This window comes from Phyllosticta citribraziliensis (assembly GCF_038025025.1).
Source record: "Phyllosticta citribraziliensis strain CPC 17464 chromosome Unknown J3D65scaffold_6, whole genome shotgun sequence".
Taxonomy (NCBI): domain Eukaryota; kingdom Fungi; phylum Ascomycota; class Dothideomycetes; order Botryosphaeriales; family Phyllostictaceae; genus Phyllosticta; species Phyllosticta citribraziliensis.
In genome coordinates, this window is record NW_027117343.1 from 523,715 (window position 1) to 542,442 (window position 18,728).

At 55.7% G+C, this 18,728-nt stretch overlaps 9 protein-coding genes across 9 annotated transcripts; 5 read left to right on the top strand and 4 right to left on the bottom strand.

The window, feature by feature from the left end:
- Positions 1–1,457: 1,457 nt before the first annotated feature.
- Positions 1,458–2,870, bottom strand: J3D65DRAFT_658423 (uncharacterized protein; the record flags this gene model as incomplete). The annotated part of the gene is made up of 1 exon (XM_066802544.1): positions 1,458–2,870. The coding sequence occupies exon 1, from the start codon at positions 2,709–2,711 to the stop codon at positions 1,458–1,460; it is 1,254 nt and encodes a 417-aa protein (XP_066655090.1). The 5' UTR covers positions 2,712–2,870.
- Positions 2,871–5,012: 2,142 nt separating this feature from the next.
- On the bottom strand, positions 5,013–5,627 carry J3D65DRAFT_667651 (uncharacterized protein; the record flags this gene model as incomplete). The annotated part of the gene is made up of 4 exons (XM_066803042.1): positions 5,013–5,036; positions 5,086–5,178; positions 5,292–5,370; positions 5,599–5,627. The coding sequence occupies 4 exons, from the start codon at positions 5,625–5,627 to the stop codon at positions 5,013–5,015; spliced, it is 225 nt and encodes a 74-aa protein (XP_066655091.1).
- On the top strand, positions 5,595–8,366 carry J3D65DRAFT_359011 (uncharacterized protein). Its single transcript, XM_066795625.1, has one exon. The coding sequence runs from the start codon at positions 5,827–5,829 to the stop codon at positions 8,245–8,247; it is 2,421 nt and encodes an 806-aa protein (XP_066655092.1). The 5' UTR covers positions 5,595–5,826; the 3' UTR covers positions 8,248–8,366.
- A 477-nt stretch (positions 8,367–8,843) lies between these two features.
- On the bottom strand, positions 8,844–9,259 carry J3D65DRAFT_667653 (YkoF-like protein; the record flags this gene model as incomplete). The annotated part of the gene is made up of 2 exons (XM_066803043.1): positions 8,844–9,016; positions 9,079–9,259. 2 exons carry the CDS (start codon positions 9,257–9,259, stop codon positions 8,844–8,846), a joined length of 354 nt encoding a protein of 117 aa, XP_066655093.1.
- Positions 9,260–9,878: 619 nt separating this feature from the next.
- J3D65DRAFT_358986 (inositol-pentakisphosphate 2-kinase-domain-containing protein) lies at positions 9,879–11,262 on the top strand. The gene has a single exon (XM_066795624.1). It carries the CDS (start codon positions 10,093–10,095, stop codon positions 11,224–11,226), a length of 1,134 nt encoding a protein of 377 aa, XP_066655094.1. The 5' UTR covers positions 9,879–10,092; the 3' UTR covers positions 11,227–11,262.
- On the top strand, positions 11,126–12,304 carry J3D65DRAFT_359165 (uncharacterized protein). Its single transcript, XM_066795627.1, has 2 exons — positions 11,126–11,297; positions 11,349–12,304. The coding sequence occupies exon 2, from the start codon at positions 11,383–11,385 to the stop codon at positions 11,998–12,000; it is 618 nt and encodes a 205-aa protein (XP_066655095.1). The 5' UTR covers positions 11,126–11,297; positions 11,349–11,382; the 3' UTR covers positions 12,001–12,304.
- A 270-nt stretch (positions 12,305–12,574) lies between these two features.
- On the bottom strand, positions 12,575–14,534 carry J3D65DRAFT_623859 (RNA polymerase II-binding domain-containing protein). Its single transcript, XM_066800191.1, has 5 exons — positions 14,265–14,534; positions 14,122–14,213; positions 14,012–14,070; positions 13,824–13,965; positions 12,575–13,776 (listed from the first exon to the last, which is right to left on the bottom strand). Exons 1-5 carry the CDS (start codon positions 14,360–14,362, stop codon positions 12,887–12,889), a joined length of 1,281 nt encoding a protein of 426 aa, XP_066655096.1. The 5' UTR covers positions 14,363–14,534; the 3' UTR covers positions 12,575–12,886.
- Positions 14,535–14,564: 30 nt separating this feature from the next.
- Positions 14,565–16,104, top strand: J3D65DRAFT_623864 (clathrin light chain). Its single transcript, XM_066800192.1, has 3 exons — positions 14,565–14,784; positions 14,857–15,116; positions 15,173–16,104. The coding sequence occupies exons 1-3, from the start codon at positions 14,745–14,747 to the stop codon at positions 15,635–15,637; spliced, it is 765 nt and encodes a 254-aa protein (XP_066655097.1). The 5' UTR covers positions 14,565–14,744; the 3' UTR covers positions 15,638–16,104.
- Positions 15,532–16,694, top strand: J3D65DRAFT_359121 (uncharacterized protein). The gene has a single exon (XM_066795626.1). The coding sequence runs from the start codon at positions 15,965–15,967 to the stop codon at positions 16,601–16,603; it is 639 nt and encodes a 212-aa protein (XP_066655098.1). The 5' UTR covers positions 15,532–15,964; the 3' UTR covers positions 16,604–16,694.
- The last annotated feature ends 2,034 nt before the right edge of the window (positions 16,695–18,728 follow it).

Consider the following 18,728-nt stretch of genomic DNA (forward strand, 5'->3'; position numbering starts at 1 on the left):
TTCGTGCCGTTTGGCGGATTTGCCTGGCAGCTTCTTTGATCTGTGATGGCGCTGGTTGTCATTGCGCTCTTATAGTGGAGGACATCGTTCTCACGTCCTGAGCGAAGCACTCGCTCTATTTTTCCCTCAACCAGAAACACAGCGCACCCGCAAAGTGCAAATATATGGATCCAGAAGGACAGCGCAAGACAAACACAGTTTATTGTTCTTTGTGCGTCGAGGAAAACTGTGTGCGCTCAGCCTCCTGTTGAGGCGGATTCCCAAGACGCGGCGCAGGCCGCTTTTATAGGCAAATGGCACAGGCAGAAGCGCAGGAGTCCGATGCCGGTGACATTGGAGGTGGTGCACATGTCAAATGACACCGCCGCAACCGGAGAGAAAAAGCATTGACGGGCATGTGGAGGGTCAGCGGGTATCATTGTGTGCAGATGCGTGCGCATGGCTGCTGCCTACGGTTTCGGACTCCGTGGTATATAAAGCAGCGCATTTCCCTCCTTACTCCTCCACATCAAGCGGCGCAATCCTTCATTTGGGAAGGGGAATCTGGCAAACGCACACTGTGGTGGAGCAAATGGACGCATAATGTACTTTGCGCTCCGTCTTTGCGTATGCTATTCATTTCTCGCTGGTAAGAATAGGCTTGCAGAGCGCAGAAGCAGTCACTTGCACACTATGCTAAGCACCACTATTAACCCATAATGCTGTTGGGCATAGCCATAGGAGGAGTGAGAGAAAGGTAACTCTTTGCCTAAGGAAACCAAAAGACAAATCAAAGCAGTCTTGATGACCTCGCGAAATTGGGCAAGTCGCACCATTGGTATTTTGCGTTTTTGGAGTACTAGCAAGGTGTTTCTTTGGAAGATGTGCAGAGGAGATGGCGCGATTTATACCTCCTCAAGCGGTTGATCTGTTGGGAGTCATATGACGTGCGCAGCTCTAGGCTGCCTCGCGTGCTTCCTGTCTTGGTCGAGATCAAATGCACAGGTGCGCTGTGCAAAAGCCTTGCGCGCAGAGACACGAGTCCGGGTGCTCCCTAAACTTCAGTACGCAGAGGGAGGAATGGTCCATGAGCTTTGACATATAGAGGAATGGATGCTCCCTAAGCTTTAGCACACAGAGGGATGAATGCTCCCCAAATTTTGGTATGCAGAGGATGAATGCTCCCTGAACATCCTTGATTTATCACATCGTCAGCCAGCGGCTTCCGTCACCTGTCAAAGTATGCTGGCGGATAAAAACTTCTTGGAGTAAGAAATCTCAAGAAGGCGTCATGATGCTTTTCACGGTAGCACTGAACAAACTCGGGCGAGCACGAGAAGAAAAAACAGGGGGTCTTACAATCTGGACAGTCTAATTGACAGAAAACAGAGCCGTCATTGCCTTCGATGTCAACACGCATCCCTCTTTGATGTACCTGGGTTCGGAAAATTGTTCGTTGTTTGTCACTCTTAGTCTTTTCATCGCTCCGCCCCTTTTCCCTTGCCCTTACTTTCTGCGAACCCCAACCGACCCAGAGCAAGCGCCAGCTCCCTAGTCTGTGGATCATCCTGGCGACGAGCAAAACGCGGCGGCCTCCACTTCCTCTGCGCCGGTGATGGCGTCAAGGTCTCCACTATCGTCTCCACCGGCGGAACAGTTGCCATTGCCTTCATCTGCGCCAGCGACAGGGAAGCAAAAGGCGACGGCGGGGGCGCCACGGGTGATTCTGTCCGCATACGCGAGCTGCGGGCACTGCTTTGCCTTTTCTTTGCCGCTGGCGATGGAGTTGGGCTTCTGACTTCGAAGTTGCCGCTCTTGGAAACGACGGGCCAGTTCCAGCTGTGAAGTCGGGACACTTCGAGGTCAGACTCGTCGCCTGAATCTGTGTCTGAGTCGTTGGATGAGGACATGTTGTCAACGTGGAGCCGGTCGTCGGTCGTCGCTGTGGCGCTTGGTTGTGTAGGCTTGGTGGATGCCGAGGGCCCTGCTTGAGGAGGAGGCGTTGGCGGTGGCGATGGGAGGACGCTTTCGGTGGTTTGGCTGTCACTCTGGCCATGATGACTATTGACAGGCTTTTGCTCGACGTCGCTTCGTGCTTCTTCTTCATCCGCCACATCTTCCACAGAAGGGGCAGGAGGTTTCGAGAAACCCTCCCGTGCCGCTGAGAATGGACCAGTTTGACATGATTTCGATGTGTTCTTGTTTCCTGATAGACAAGCTATCGCTCTCTCGGTTTTCGGCTTGCGAAGTCTTCGTGGAATCGCTATCGGGCGGCGGGAGTGGTTGTGTTCGATTCCGTGTGTTGGAGTTGTGGGTTGGGACTCAGCCGCTGGATCCGGCCGATTCTCCTGAAACACCTTCTCGAAGTGTCCTTCCGGCTTGCGCACCCCAACCCAGGCGAATCCGCGAGGCGTGGATGCTGATCCACTCGAGAAGATATCGACACATTCTTCCGCAGTCTCCTCCGGGTACTCGAAGCCGTACCCTTTTTTCAGATCGCTTGGATCTTGTATTTCAGTCGCAGCGATGGATACACTCGTTTTTCTGTCTTGCTCGTTGCCGCTTCGTGTCGGCTTTTGCTGAGGTTCGGGGGTGAACGTAAAGTGGAGCCGAGAGGGCGGCGTTGGGAGTTGGGTAGACTTCATCCGGAAAGGACTTGGGTCTCCGAAGCCTCCGAATACCCTGAAAGACTCCTGCTTTGATTGGCCAGCTTTGTGGTTTGGAGGATACATACTGAGGACAACGCGGAGAGCAAGGAGGGTCTGGTGTGCTGAGTGTGAGAACAAAGAGAGCGAAGGGAAAAAAGTCTCGTGGATTCCGTGAGAATGGTGAGGATTGGGGCACACAATATATTACGACACGATGGTTTCATTTCCAAGGGTCAAACGGTGCTAGTGGTGCTGCCGGATCCCGAACCACGGGTACCAACACTTCCTGACCGTGGCTGGGATGTCTCACAGTCTCGATACAGAGACCTCTGTTGGACCACGGCGGACAAACTTGACTTCCTACGCCCGAACTCCATTAGAATCACATTGAAAATCGTCGACTGCGAAGCTTCATCTTTCGACACGCTCATCCAGTCCTTCCCACCGGACCAGTCGTCACTTTTCTCGATCCGCAATGCCTCATCGGTTGCTCGCGGCCAGGAACTAGTCATCTTAGTCAGCCCCGTGTTGGATAGCGGTTGATGGCAGGTTACTTGCGTCTCCGCCCTCTTTAATGGCCCTTCTCGCGCCTACTTCCCAGCGTCTAAACTGGGCGAGGGCATGATCTTCGCGGCAAAGGCCTTCTCGGCGTAATTGCTTCCAGAAAGTTGGACGGGACCCAGCCCCTTGCCCTGTCCTCTACGCACTCAACCAGCCACCAGCCTGTCAGATTTCAAAGATTAGACATCCGTATCATCTGGACGGACGTTGCCAAACAAGATTTGTTGTTTTCCGGAGAATGGTCATCAGCTTACCCATTCTTGTGGTTTGTAACTGCACGACCATCTCACCCCTGTTTAGGTTGAGCTCGTCAACTTCCTCCGCCTCGTAATCGTACAACACTTGGTATCTCAGCAGTGGTCGCAGATCACGGCGCGCTGGACGAGGGGGTTGGCGACGCGCGCTGGAGGAACATGACGACATTTTAGAGTGTCCAGATGGACTATGAACCGATCTTTGACTAGTCGAATGTGCTGAAGGTCAACGATGAAGACAATTACAAGGAAAAGCCGAGGAGCACTCTATCTACCCAAATGCTTTATATCTGTTCAACGCATAGGGGAGTCGGGGTCATCCGGCGATTGGGAGCAAAAGAGGGGCCAGAAGTGAGTACATTACCAGACAGCCATTCGGTCCTCTGAAACGTAATATCGGGACTCCGACGGGACGCCATCATTGGTGTCTTTCGGCAGAACGCCAATGATTCCCGCGGGTATCGGCGGCGAACAAGAAGCGGAAACAGCGTATGTTGTTTGCCGTCATGTTGATCGACCACTGGAGAGCTGGAGAGCTGGGAGAAATCTAGGCACCACAGGTGGCGCCGACAACTTTGTATCGCCGCCGCGGCGTACCCCGAGTGACATTTTTTTGGCATCCACTGTGGAGTGGGCTTGGTGCTGCACCTTGGGACATCTCGAAAGTGCAAACGGCGCGCGGGGTTGACCGGCAAACGCGCGTTGTCGAGCATCATACGTGTTGCTCTCCTTGTGTAACCAATATATCCAGTTCGCATTCATTGAAGTTTCATCTTTCCCTTGAGTTTTAGCTCCATGACTGCGCTTGGGTAAGTCAGATGCACGCAGAGTGCATGCTGTAGAGCTTTCTGAAGTGACAGCGGAATAGTCTGCTGGCCAACATTTTTGGGGTGGAAAAGGAGAGGAGTTTGTGGCTGACGGCAGAAGTGAGAAATGTGTTGATTATCCCGAATTATTTCAGGGTGGGCGGCTAGGGATCACGTAACCGACAATAGACCCGGGTCAATATACATCGCGAAGCGCGGAGCAAATGGGCAGCCAGGACCTTGAACTTCAATGGTTTGATTGTCTCAGTAACCGCTGCGAGTGCCCACTGAAAGGACAAGGTACCGGCTAGCAGGCTTCTTGTTAGCATCTCGTGGCAGAAAGCTCTCCGAGCCAAGTTTCAAACATCTTCAGCCTGGTTTCGCCAATTCATGTTCGCTTGCTCTCCGAATGGGAAAGAACAGCAATGTGGCTTTGAGAGGCGGGCGTGTAAAGGCTTCGAACACTGCATAGAGCAGCCTGGGGCGAAACAGCGAGCCAAACATGGAGCGTTCAGCCTCCATCACATCTGTTCTCCCCGCATCCTGGACTCAACCCTCAATCCAGCGTCATCCGACCCTCAATTGGTATCGCACACGGAGGACGGGTTGTGAAGAGCATTGATGTCCGGATGAAGATTCAGTGCAGATTCCTTCTAGTGTTGGCCCGCGGCAATCTGGTATCCCAAGGCCGATTCGTCTAGACTGTACAAGATCCGATGCGCAATCGCGAATCACCCGCCATTCGACCGCTGGAAACCACTTGCTTAACCCCACCAGGTCTTCTTGCCCTGCATTGCCTGTCAATGTGTGGTCCTTTACGAGTCGGATGGCACCTACGAGAACGACGCGGCAAGACATGTACATGGCGGCGCCGAAGCTGCCCCAGAGCATAACGTAGTAAGGGTAGAGGAAGAACTTGCTGCGGGGAGTCTGTCATATCAAGTCAGCCAAGTCCTGCGCAATCCATGCGCCATCCGAGTAGCCCGCTACAACTCGTTGAGGTTTTCGTCCGGACCACGGGATGGCAGGTAGGAATGACGGACCTTGTTCCACTGCCTCAGACCATCGTGCTTCTGGAAGAGGCGCTGGTAATGGGGAACGTTGTTCTGGCGATAGACCCAGCTGGGAGACGTCAGCGGTTTGGGTCCATATTCAGGGCAAGTCGAAGCTCTGGGATGAAGGATTGGTAGCGCGGGACTGGCGCGCGGGCGCGAGATCCTGCCGGCATGGTGCGGTCGAAACGTACCCGACCATTTTGACGTTGATTGCGAGAGCGTAGGGGTGGAGTGGATGGGATTGGGGTCGGTTGCGCGGATGTAGAGGCAATGAGGTCGGTGGTACGATACCTACAAGGACAGGGCTGGATTTGCCAAGACCATTATGTCAGCGAAAAACGAGCAGCGAGGGCAGACCAATGACACGGCCCGAATTCGCATTGCCGGTGGTGAATTGTGTGGAGGAACGCCGCACGCGTCCCGCACTGGAGCAGTTCACCACCTGTCAACACCTTTGCGAATGCCCTGGCCTCACTTTTGGTGATGACGGGGCTCGAGGCCTCACAATTGATCGCCCCAGGCAATGCGCACGGCACTGGACAGGCTACTCGCCAGGCCATCGACGTTGCGACTGCTCCGCGTCATCGCAGCAACTCATGAGCTTCCCCGGACAGCTCCACGCCGACATCTCTCCGTCTTCTCGCCGACGCAGAACAGATCGCACAATGGAGCCTACGAGAAGCAGAACATTGGGGATAACCCAGTGGCACAAAGAAAAGCATTGGAAGAGGACATCAAAAAGGACGTTCGAGAAAAGTTGCGCGCTGCACCGGCAAAAGAGGATGCCGCGCAGTCCACGGCAGCATTCGCCGACAATGTGCAGATGGAAGCTTGGATTGAGGCAACACAACGCTTGCAAAGAATCCACGGAAGTTTTGCCGTAAAAGTGGCCTGGGAAGTCCTGCGAGAAGACCAAGTTGACCTTCCAACCAAAGGGCCTCAGGCGCACGCAGTATGGGGGCTACTCGTTGCCGAAGATGATCTCCTCGAGAGCTTGGTTTCATATGCTTTTGACGTCAAGCGCAGAACAGGCCAGGTCTACGAGAACCTTTACGAGAGCATCCTTGCACACCTTTTTGCAAAGCAGCTACCTCGTCCAATCTACGAATGGCATAGGAGATTGATTCACGACTTTCCTCCTGCTCCCGGTGGGCTCAAGATGATTGCATCCCACGTCCGTGGCTCTCAATTGTCTGGCAAAGCTTTTGGATGGATATATCGTCGCAATACCCAGCATGACGTCTACGACACCATCATACCCTCGTTGTATAAACAGGGAAAGCCTAGCATGGCTCGACAGCTACAAGTCTGTTTGTTGTCCCGTGGTGATGTTCCACGGGGTTCCCGCCGTGCAGAGAGAATCGAAGAAGTTGGAAAACTTCCCTCGCCCACGAGAGGTCGTTACAGAAGAAAGAGTGCGGAAAACCCAAATCCCTCGGATCCCTTCGACACAACCGCAGTCTATGTGCGACAGCTCGAGGCCTTGGGTATGAGGCCAAAAAAGGTGGACGATGAATTCTGCGCCCGGTTGTTTGCCACGACCGCATTGAATATAAACCTTGCGGTCGACTGCCTCTTGATGATGGGTTGCGACGAGATGGGACCATTGAGCATGCGAGAAATGGCCTTTCGCTCTGGAGATTGCGAATCTGTCGTCAAAAATATTAGGAAAATCGCCGCTTCGGGCATGGCCATCAAGAGCACCACGTACAATCGGGCGATCATGAGGCTTGCCGCACAAAATAAAAAGGGACTGCTCCAAAGCTTGCTCGACACAGATCAACATCCGGACAACTTTGACGACAGGCCACTGCAATACAAATTGCTTCACTCGTACATCCGAGCAAACAACTGGCCTGGGATCAAACGTACATTAGCCATCCTTACCATCTCCAACCCAGACGGCGACAACGAAGGCTGGAATATCCTCGTGCGTGTTAGAAGCAAGACCGAGTACACCTCATGGAACGCCCACATTGCAGGGCTCAGTCGTTTTCTGGAAGAAGCAGATTCAAAGGGCTTGAATATCACAAATAAGACCCTTGACACTCTCACAGAGCTTCTGAGAACGCGAAAGCTCGGTCGCGCTCCGCAGACAACTCCAGAGCCGGGCATACGTGACGACGTCTGGTTTAGCAACGTCTGCTGCTTGGCGCTCAGAACGGGTACCAACGTCAGTCCCCTTCGATGGCATGAACTCTTCCGCCGTTTCGGCATGACTGAGCGCTTCGACCACGTCTTCTACCTCGCGCTTTGGCTCACAGATTTCTACACGACAACTCACAACCTGCCAGAGCACCTGTTGCGCGAGTTTAACCACTATTTCAACAAGGACGCCTTCTTCGCCAGCGCAATCGTCGCAAAAGAAGATGCGCTTCCGCTGCAGCCGACTGACGTGCTACCGTCACATGCCAAACATCCTCTCCGTAAAATTTTCAACGCGCTCACGCAGCGCGCTTTCATCGCCTGGTCCATCCGCCGCGACTTCATCGTGCCCCACAAAAGCAGCAAGAATCGAGCTCACGACTGGACCCGCGGCCTCGTGTTGCTGCGGCTGTTGCGCCAGAGCGGCGTCTACGTATCAGAGATTGTCGTGCGCAAGGAGCTGCACCTGCAATTGCTGCGGCTGTATGGAAGGCTGTACGGGATCCACGACCCGCTGCTGCGTCGGCGATTCCGGCTGTACGCGCGCTCCAGGCGCAACAATCCATACACGTTGGCGGAGATGGTGCAGCAAGCCAACGAGGCGTTTTGCAGCGGCGCTGAGGGAGACACGGAGGAGCCGCTGCTTGACATTGACAAGGTGGCAGAGTACATTGTGGAGACGGGCAGGTCACGGCTGTGGAAGATCAAGCGGTGGAGAATCCGGCATCAGCCCGGGCTCAAGAAAAGGGTTCGAAAACCACAACCAAAGGGAGATTTGTGGACTCAGTTGAAGTTGTAGGGGAAGAGGCGTGTAAACTTTGTACAAGCATCCTCGGGACTCCATTTTGTCACGGCTTAGATTTTTGGACGGCCATCTGTTGGATTTAGATTTTGCGTCGGCAAAGCGCGGCGTTGGGAGCAATCCTGTGGAATCAAGACACGAAGAAGTTACCACAGATGAAGCCCGTCGGTCAACGTCTTCGGGGGCTATCGCCACCAGAGTGAGGCGACTGAGATTTCCAGGCAGGCCATCACGATGGCTCGCCGTGGGAGAGACCGACGGATCAACGCGTGCAAATATCAAAGCAAGCCCTACTGCGAACTTCGGCATCGAGACGAGCAAACGAAGCCCCTGTCAAATAACCGAGCCAGGACCGGCAGCTCATCTCCAAAGGACGACATGGAGTCTGGCGACACAAAAACGGCATTTAGGCTGCAAGGAAAGACATGCATACAGCCACGTGACAAGTTTCGTATTTGGAGTGGAAAAAAACACATCGACTGCTACAGGGCGCGTCTGCATCTCCACTTGTTCAGGACCGCGGCGAAGATGACAGGACCGCGAGCAGGGGTTGGGGGCAGGCGGCTCATGCGCCAGCGAGGTACGTATGCGGTCTATTTATCTTGTTCGAGAAGGGCCTGCACCTTGGAGACCTTGTCGTCGAAGGACTGCTTCTTGTCGGTCCGCGTGCCAATCCGGATGTCGCTCTGGATGCGCACGACGCCGTTTTGGTGAAGCATGGCGTGGCATTGGCCGATGAGGCGCATGACGTCGTCCCAGGAGCCCTCTGGTGATGGTGGGATTGAGCCTACAGACTTACCCGGGTGACGGCAGGGGGCGACGGCTCACCGACAGTGGTTCCGGCAGAGTGCATCGAGTACTTCAGGCCCGACTTTGCCAGCAGGCGCTGGACGGCGGCGACCTCGTTTGAGACGGAGGCTGTCGGAGTGCCCAGGGGTATGAGACAAAAGTCGGCCGTGCACGCAGGAGGCGTGGGGAGGGCGGAGGGGTGAGGGACGGGCTGGGCCATGGTGGTGGTGATGATGTCGAAAGGGGGAGGAGGTGGTTGCGACGGACGAAAATTACGAGGAGCCGCGGCTGACTAAGAGATCTTCGCAAGGCTGCGAACTGAACCCTGGTGCAGGTGGTGGGGCGTGGTCACAGCTGTACTGGGCTGCAGCTTCGACCGCGGCGGAGTGCTGTCGCACTGTCTGTTCGCAAAATACAACCTTGCATCTTCTTCTTCTCCGCCTCTCGTCTCGTCTCGTCTCGTCGCCGTCGCGTTGCTGCCTCTTAAATCTCATCTCACTCACTCGTCGCCCAATACCAGGCCTGCACCTGTACCTGTACCTTTCCGTCGTCGTGCCTTCCCGCTGCCCCTCCAGCCGCCTTGCATTGCATCGCCTTACCGCGCCAACCGCTCCGGCTCCAAACATGTTCACCCTTTTGCTTCCTCTCCATCGCAAGCCACTACACCCACAACATATCTTACACCAGCATCACCCCACTGCGCCTCCGCTCGCTACTCGCCGACGTACGCGACCATGGTGAACAGGGCCCATTTCTCCCGCCAGCCGCCTTGTATGTCTTCATTTCTACCCGCACATCTCGACCCTCTACAAGTCGACCTGAAGTTCCTGGCCGAGGTATGGCCCTCTTTCTGCTTGACATGACCACCCGCTGACCACTTGCCAGGGCAATGCCAATGTCATTTACAGAATCGCTCCCGTCCGCGCAAACCAGACCAGTGCTTCCCTCCCCGACACCATCCAAGAGCTCGTCCAGAATGATGCCCACAACATTCTCGAGCCCGACTGGCGCTACAGTCACAGCCCGGACGAGCAGCGTGACTTCAATCGGGACATGGCCAAGGCAAAGCGCTCGCTTATAATGCCCTACGAAGCCGCCGGCCTCCAGCGCGCAGCGGCAGACTTTGTGACCAAGTGCACTCGGGCCGACTTGACCGGCGCGAGTAAGGACATGTTGCTACGTCTCAAGAAAAAGGTTCCCTTTTACCAGGATGACAGGACGACGTACGACTTTTACCTAAACACCATTTCCGATTGGATCCCCCAACGCCATCTGGTTCAGCAGGACCTCATCAAGATCAGCAATGACATCATTGAGAATTGCAATTCGGAGCTGCGGACGCGCGAGAAGAGCGGACAGAGGGAATCCAAGCGCCATGGTACCTATCTACATCCTACAGACTCGGCCATCATCATGAGGGACATGAATAGCTACGACGCGGAGAAGAGCGTCACGCTCGAGTTCAAACCCAAGTGGCTGTGGCAGTCTCCGACTGCTCCGCCAAAAGCCACCAGGTGTCGTACGTGCGCATTGCGTGCGCAGCGCAAGAGCAAAGGCGAGAAGGAGTCCAAGACGCACGGGGTCCTGTGCCCATTGGTCATTTCTACGGGCAAGCCGGACTACATCCGGGATGTGGTCACGCAATTGGTGGACAATCCTTCCAATTACGTGGGCACGGCCCTGCCACGCTGGTTGGCGGACAGACATGCTACCAACGGGACCAATGGCCAGGCTCACGACAATGGCCCCAAGTCCCGGCACGACCTCATCGAAAAGCTTTGCCACCATTTTTCCAGAGACACGTCACGCGAAAAGAGACACGGAGAGGGTTACCATGTCCTCCAGGGGCTTCAATTTCTGCAGCAACGCCTCGATAAGCACGGGATTCTTCACCGACAACCGACTTCTGATTTCCTCCTGGCCATGACACTGCGCGACTGTTCTCTCTATGTTCAAGTCCACTGGGATAGCCAGCGCGTCGAGTCGAGACTGGGTGACCTCGACCCCAAAGTCTCAAAGGGGGGCAAGCTGGAGCAATGGCGAGAAACGGAGCAAAGCCTGTTGGACGGGGGATGGTATTACGCAGCAGAGGGGGATGAGACGTGTCTACTCAGCAGGCAAGCTCGTCCAGTCATTCCTCTGCAATCCCCTGCGTCCTCCCGTCGTCCGTCATGTGCTCCCTCTTGAGAGATTATCCATCCACTCCCCATCTCTTCCAACACACCACGGCGATGATACGACTCGTCACACCTGCCACTGTCAGCACCACCCCTCCAACAAACCAACCACTACTGACCTCGACGGTACAGGCGCGCCGAGGGACCTGAAGGGACAAAATGGACCATGGGTCTTCTTGACGTTCATCACTTTCTCGATGTATGGCGCATTCCCGAAGTCGACGAGTTTTTCAAACAGATTGACGAAACCGACGACGGCTTCGGACCCAAGCCGGTCAACATGATCCCCCTTTTTGCCGCCGTCGAAAAAGCCATGAGCCTCGCCATCGAAGGTGGGCCCCCTGCCCCTCTGCCCGACTACGCGCGGCGCACGCAGACATATTTCCACGGCCGCGAGGTCATTGAAGTACTTGATAACGGAGGCACCTATGCCGATGCCACCATACCCACACCGGGTCTCTACACGACGCGCATCGGCTCCGACTCCAAATCCCTCATCTACGTCCCCATGCCTGACGCGCGTTTGCTGCGTCAAATCGAAGAGCACAACCGCGAAATCGCCGCCATCCAACGACGAATCAATGCGGTTTTCGGCGACAACGTGCTGAGGGACCATCCCGATTTCCCTATCCCGCATGCCGAAATCCGCCGCATGCGCCGCGTTTTCCCCCCCGGTGCTCCCCGCCTCTTGGTGCCTCTTGCGGGCTCTGAGGAGCTTTTCCCCCTCGCGCGCACGCGCGGGTACCATGTCCTGGAGCAGTGGAATGATGTTTTTGGTGATTGATGCCGCTGTCTTTCTTGTATGCTGATGTGCTGTCGCTTTTGAGCGCGCTCGTGATCTTTCTCTTTCTCTTTCGCTGCTGCTGCTGCCGCCGGCGGCACTGCCGTCTTTCTTTTTCGCTTTCTCTTTCTTTTCGCTGTCTTTGTGTAGCCGTTGGTCTTGCGGCGCTCTGTTTTGTCGTTTGCGACAAGGGCTTGTTGGTCGGTTTGTTTGTTTGTTGCGTCTAGCGTTCGCTGCTTCAGTATTGCTTGTTGTATTAGTATGTACTGTAGTGCCTGCAGCGTCGGCGTAAATGGCAGGAATAGGGATAGGGATAGGGATAGGGGTAATGTGTAGGCCGCTCACTGTACGCTTGCTTCCCTCTGGATGGCTTAGGGGGGGAGTGTCGAGTGCTTAGATAGGCACTCTTCATGACGTGCGCGCTGCCTGTGCTGTGCATGTGTATTTTGACGGTGGTTGATGCTGGTGATGACAATGGGAGAAGGAGAGGTAGAGCGTCACGGCATATTCTACCAGACGCGTCAAGAGTTCAGAACTGGAAAGACGCACGCAAGCAAGCAAAATGTGCGAATGGCAGCTAGCTGAGACTGACGTCCGTTATTCGTTTCAGGTGATATGTGTGTTGTGATGTGATGATGGTCGCTCCATGCTCAATGTCTCTTTTCCCTTTCGCTTCTGTGGTTGTCGTACATTTACGCGACCCGACCTCAAAAAAGGCATGCCTACGGTACCTAGCCTCCAAAGTTCTCACATCCGATCTGATCTGCAGCGGTGGCGGCAGCGCGAGCATCACGACGCGCCAGTCAAACCCGCCGCCAGCGTGCTCTTCCTGCCAACTCAAGCTAGCAGCCATGCAACCATGCACCATGTCCTTTCCAAACGCTCCCTCCTACTCCTTGCCCAACATGGCCGCGACATCGTCGTCGATGCCCTCGAATTGGTCACTTCCGCCAAACTCCTTATCCCCCTCGCCGAGCCGCCTCTTCTTCGGCGCACTGCCGTACTCGGCGCCGTAGCCATTTGTGGCGCCCGAGTCGTCGCGCTCGCGCGTCTGCGGCAGAACGGCGGCATGCGCGTGGGCAAAGTCGTGCACAGCGACGTCGGGGACGGCGGTGGTGGTAGTCAAGGTGGTGAAGGCGGAGGCGGAGGCAGACGGCGAGCCGACGGGCGTGATGGACTCGACGGGCGGCGGGGTGAGGCTCTCGACGTCGGGGCGCTGGGGCTCCAAGTCGTCCAGGTCCGTCTGGTAGGCGGCGGCCGGCTGCTGCGGCATGTACGCGAGGCGCGGGTCCTCGAACGGCGGCGCGGGTTGGTCCAGCTGCTGCTGCGGCTGCTCGGTGAGCCCGCGCATGATGCTGTCCTCCACCTCGCGCTTCTTGTTTTCGATGCTCTGGCGCCGCGCGCCAAGCTCCTCGTGCTTCTTTTCTTCGTCGACGAGCACCGCCTTGTGGGACGTGAGCATCTTTTCTAGCTCGCCAATCAGTTCGCGGCGCGCTTTGAGCGTCTCGGCTACGGCGCCTTCGGCCGTCGCGAGGTTCTTGAGGACTTGTGAGAGGCGGGCGGCGTGGACGGGCGGCGTAGGGGTTGGCGTCGCAGGGTCGGTGATTTTCGCGTATTCATCGTCGGCGGTCGTGACGGCGGGTTTGCGCGTGGTATCGGCTTTGGTGAGGGCGTTTTGGAGAGATGCGAGCGGTTGGAGTTCGCGCGGCGTCGAGGAGCCACCAAAGAGGGATCCGCCTAAGCCAGCCTTCTTGCCTGGACCACGATTCTTGTCCAATTCTGCGCGCGCGTTAGCTCCCCATCGAGAGAATGTCTCGAATACGTACCATCAAGGCTTTTCTCCACTTGGTCCTGGACCGACGTGTCGAAAATCTGACGCTGACGCCAGACTTCAATGACACGCCGTATCTTTTGTTGTATCTCGTAAGGCGCGCCTTTGTATGCCGCTGATGTACCTTCGGCCATGATCTGGAGAACGTCAGATGCAGACTCCACAAGCGTTGGCAGGACTGACCGGCGAGAATGCAGCCACGAATTCGACCCTCCGGCGGGCTTTGGATTGCTGTACAACCTCTGCCCCTTGTCAGTATCCAAGTCACTCTTCGAGATGGGATGTAGCCGTACCATTGGCAAGGTATATCAGACTGAGTCTTTTGTTCGGGGGAGAATCTTTGACGCGGTTCATCCATAGGTGAGCGGTGCGGTCTGCGTGACGCCTGCAGAAATGTATCAGCATGGTCCACCATGAATGGCAGAGAAAACCGCACCTATGAAACATGATCCACTGGGCGACAGTGACGATGCCCTCCTGCGTCTCATTGAGGGCAGACAGTTTCGCCTGGACAGCATCGTCCGTGTAGGCCATGATGACACCAAGATCAATGGATGGCTTGCAGATGCAGACAATGACGACTTCACGCAAGAGAGAGCAGACGACGAGGGTCTTCACGACAAGGACGATAGCCCCAGAGATCAGCAGAGGCGCAAGGGTGGTGAGCAGCGCAAGAGTGAATGCGGAAGAGAAATGTCGTCGAGCTCTACCAAGCTTCCACTCCATTCCGCCTTAGCGCGGCTGCGGGCCGAAAGGCGCCAACGTCGGTTGCTGACTACGCCCTCCTGTGCGCCGTACCGTAGCTCCCAAGTCCGCAAAACACCAAGCTGTCCACGTCTACAAGCTGTTCCTACCCTGCCTCCAACTCTGATCCAATCGCCGAATCTCTCCCTACTCCGCATCATCACCCTCCACCATGGCCGACAGATTCCCGTCGCTGGACGAGATCGACGCTGGTAAAGACACCCTGCTCTCCCTGAAGCCTGCCCGTCCATCATTCAGCACGCTCTGACGCAATCGACTCGCAGGCCAGACTGAGACCCGCGGAGACGCCAACTACGACCTCGTTGGAGACTCTGCAGACACTTCCGACTTTCTCAGCCGCGAGCGTGCTCTCCTCGGCGAGGATGCCAACCAATTCACAACACCTGGCGACAATGCAGCCACCGTCGAAGATGACACTGGCGACGACCTGCTTGCTGGAGGCGGCAACTTCCCGAACATTGACGGCGGAGAGGAGATCTCTGGCTTCGAGAGCGCGTTCCCGGCGATAGACACCCAGAACGAGGTACACTCCTAGCTTCATGGCCAAGCCTCACAGACAAACGCTTACCCCAACGTTAGCAAATGGCACCTGGCGGCACCATCACGGGCAGCACGGCTCCATTCCTCCCCGGCGCTCCGCAGTCTTCCTACGCTCCACCGCCGGCCGACGAGCCCGAGCCCGAAGTCATTCGCGAATGGCGCGAGCGCCGCGACCTGGCCATCCAACACCGCGATCAGATTTCCGACGAGAAGAAGCAGGCGACCGTCAAGGCTGCGCAAGAGGCCATTGACGATTTTTACGAAAACTACAACAACAAGAAGGAGAAGAGCATTGCCCAGACGCGCAGGGAGGCGGAAGAGTTCTTGGCCAGCCGCGACGACACCACTGCCGGCGGCACCAGCTGGGAGCGCATCGCAAAGCTTGTTGATTTGAGTGGCAAGGGCACGCGCGGTGGCGGAAGCGGCAGCGAGAAGGCAAAATTCCGCGAACTGCTTCTGAGCCTGAGGAAAGATGAGAACGCACCCGGTGCCAAGGGTTTCTAGGCGCGAGATGGACGGGGCTGGAGTTGCGGGATCTTGAAGCTCCACGCTCGCGCTTGCAGTTTTTGGGCGCGAGTAATTGATTCAAGATACCCCCGAGCCGGGAACGAGCACACCACACCTTCAACTTTTGTTCCTGCGCTTTTTGTAACATACATGATAATTTGATGACTGGGTACTAGGGGCGGGGTGGGAAAAGTTCTCGAGCAGTCTGACGACACACGTCTTTTCCGGGGCGGAGGATAAGTACGAGGCGGCGGGCGGATGTAGGAAGTCTGCATAGATGATGATGGGTTTGAATGCGAGATTTACCGGCAAGTTTTGTTTCAGATGTCGTCAAACCGGTTTTTGCCCTCTACTCCCTCTCCCTTCATTTCCAGAGTGTCGAATGCGCGAGCGGATTTATGCAAAAGGTCGGACTACTCCGTCGGACCCGTCGTGCGACAGATGTCGATCCTGACATCTAAAGGGATTTGGACTTCGACCAGCTGCGCGCATGTTCTTCCAGTATGCTACAACATCACGCCTTCAGTGGTTCCTCCCATGTTGTTCTCTAGCAGCCGCTCTGTGACAAGGCTTGGCTGCAAACGCACCGCGTCTCTCCAACTTGCTCGCATTATCCCCAATCCACGAGATCTCCAACGAAGCGAATCGAACTCGACAGTTCTGCGGACGACGGTGGCGGGAATGCCACCACGGCGAATCCCCCATTCCAACTCGACGTTATCCGAACTCCAGAAGCGAATTGTCTGCTCTGACTGTTGCAAATCCAAGATAGGAGTCTCTTTGTGCCTCAAGTCCTCAGGCTACTGCCGAAGACCTTCCAACATCAGGGTGTGGTGGAACTCACAGCGCCATCAAGAATTGTGGCAAGGCCGATGGAAAAACTGGCTCGACAGGCTGTTGACCGGGCCGCTGGCGTCTTTGCTTGGTTTGAGCACGATACACCCTTGCGTGGGTTTCCAATGAGGTCGCCGGTGTGTGAGTGGTGGAGAGACTGGATGTCTTCTTGCGTTGCGCTTTGCTGTTCGACACTTCGAGCTGCGCTGTGGCGGCTGCGGCGACGTCGTGACGGGGCCACTGGCGTCTTTGCTCGATTTGAGCACGGTTTGAAGGTACGTGGGTTGCCAATGAGGTCGCCGTTTTGTGAATGGTGGGGAGACTTGATGTCTTCTTGTGTCGCGCACCGCTGTTCGGCCTTCGAGCTGCCCACGCGGCTGCGACAGCTATGGCGAGTCTTCTCAGTGGTCCGGTTGAGGTGTTTTCGCTATCGGGCGAGACCGTTGGGTATTGTGTAGGTGATTACGCGTCGTCCTTGTCAGTGGTCCAGTTGAGGTGACTTCGCTGTCGAGTTGGACACGTTCGGCCAACAAAGCCCCATCTTGTGTCGGGCTCCCTGATCGACTTTGCGCTCTGCGCGTGGAAGGACGGTCGCGAGAGAGAATATTGGAGGCTGAGAAGGGTTCAGGAGGCAGACGAGTGATCGGGCTCCCAGGACCTGTTGGGCGGAGCGCACGCCGTCGTCCGGGCTTTCAGAGAGCTCAGTGTTTTGACAATTGAGCAGGAAGGCGATGCCACGTCCAGGGTGTGACAGAAGATTGGGAGTGGTAGCAGCAGCTTCCGAGCCATTGTTCGGCGCAAGTCCCCTTATGGTGCTGGAGAGATGGGCGTGGTGTTCTCGTAAGCCACGTCGCAGCCTTTCGACCAAGTCGGTAACGAACTGCACCAGTAAGTCCTCATCTCCCTTTCAGGCCCTTTCGGCTATTGTTCCATCGCCAACTCTTCAACCGTACAGGCTGGACTGCGGCTTTCATTATCCTCCGTCTTTTCTCGCTGTCTCAACTCCAACGAGCTTTTCCACTCCTCAAAGTGGCTGCACAACTCCTCGACCATTCCGCTCTTGAGACGCGCCCGAGAAACCTGTCGATGTCTTGTCGGACAGCCTGGGACCCAAGGCACTCTGCAGAATCAACGTCAACGATGGGAGTTGTCGGTGATAGTGACGCGGGGATGACCAACTCGCCTTTCCTATGTATCAATGAGCTTTGACGGCCAGTGTCTTTTAGTCGACGAGAACAAGTGGGCAGACTATGCTCTCAACAACGAGGTTCTTCCAGTCACTGTGGTGAAGGAGAGTGGCATACGGACCTTCGAAAGTGTTTGCTCTCAACGTTTGCCGTTTGCGGAAAAGCTGTCCCGCAGAGCGGATTGGAGCCTCCTTGTAGAGAGGTAGGTCATGACTTGAAGCACAGCAAGTGAGCTAACCGCACCTCCGGCTGCTCCCTGATTCAAGGCGGGCCCATGAGCATTGTACCAAACCCACCCTAGCAGAATCAGGCCGCGATGCCAAAGCCGAACACATTGCTTGCCGTTAAATTCGGCAGGCGAGGGGTTCCAAAACAACACTTCGGTTGAGCCTCATTGGGCGTCTCGTAAGTTGTGACCGGGACTTACCAGTGGGTTCTCGAAGCCGGTGCCGATCCTGGAAAGATGGAATGTTCCTTGCAAAGCGCTTCGCGATTGTTCGGCCAAATCTGGCTAATCAGTAAAGGTCTGGGGATAAGGTTATGGCGTTGGATCTACTGGGCCTCCGACTCCCGGAGCTGTTTCTGCACAGCACTGTGGAGATGATCTTCTGGCTGGCGCCTTCGACTTGAAAACCCGGTCTTGAGGTCCAACGCACCGTCGTTCCGGCCTGCCCTCCTGTCATATTACCAATTCCAACTAGGCAAGGGCAACTAATGCAGTTTCTCAGAACAAACAGCTTTTTGACGGCAGACCGACCTTTGCAAAGCGGCGGACAATCATTTACAACCATCAGATACAGATGCACGATATCCTGATAACACTCATTATTTATTTACGCGGCAAAATCAAGCACTGCTACATCTGAGTAATGTCCTGAGCAGAAAGGACAAGGAACCCCTAACGCAACGCCAAACCACGACACTCAAGCGCGAGCGAAGCATTGCGCCAGGAGGTGTAAAGCAGCGGCGGCACCAGCGACGAGCATTTAAGGATGGAAGTTCAGACGTAGCAAGACAAAGAGCTAAACGAAAGGGGTAAGATGGCATCGACATTGGCGTTCCGACCA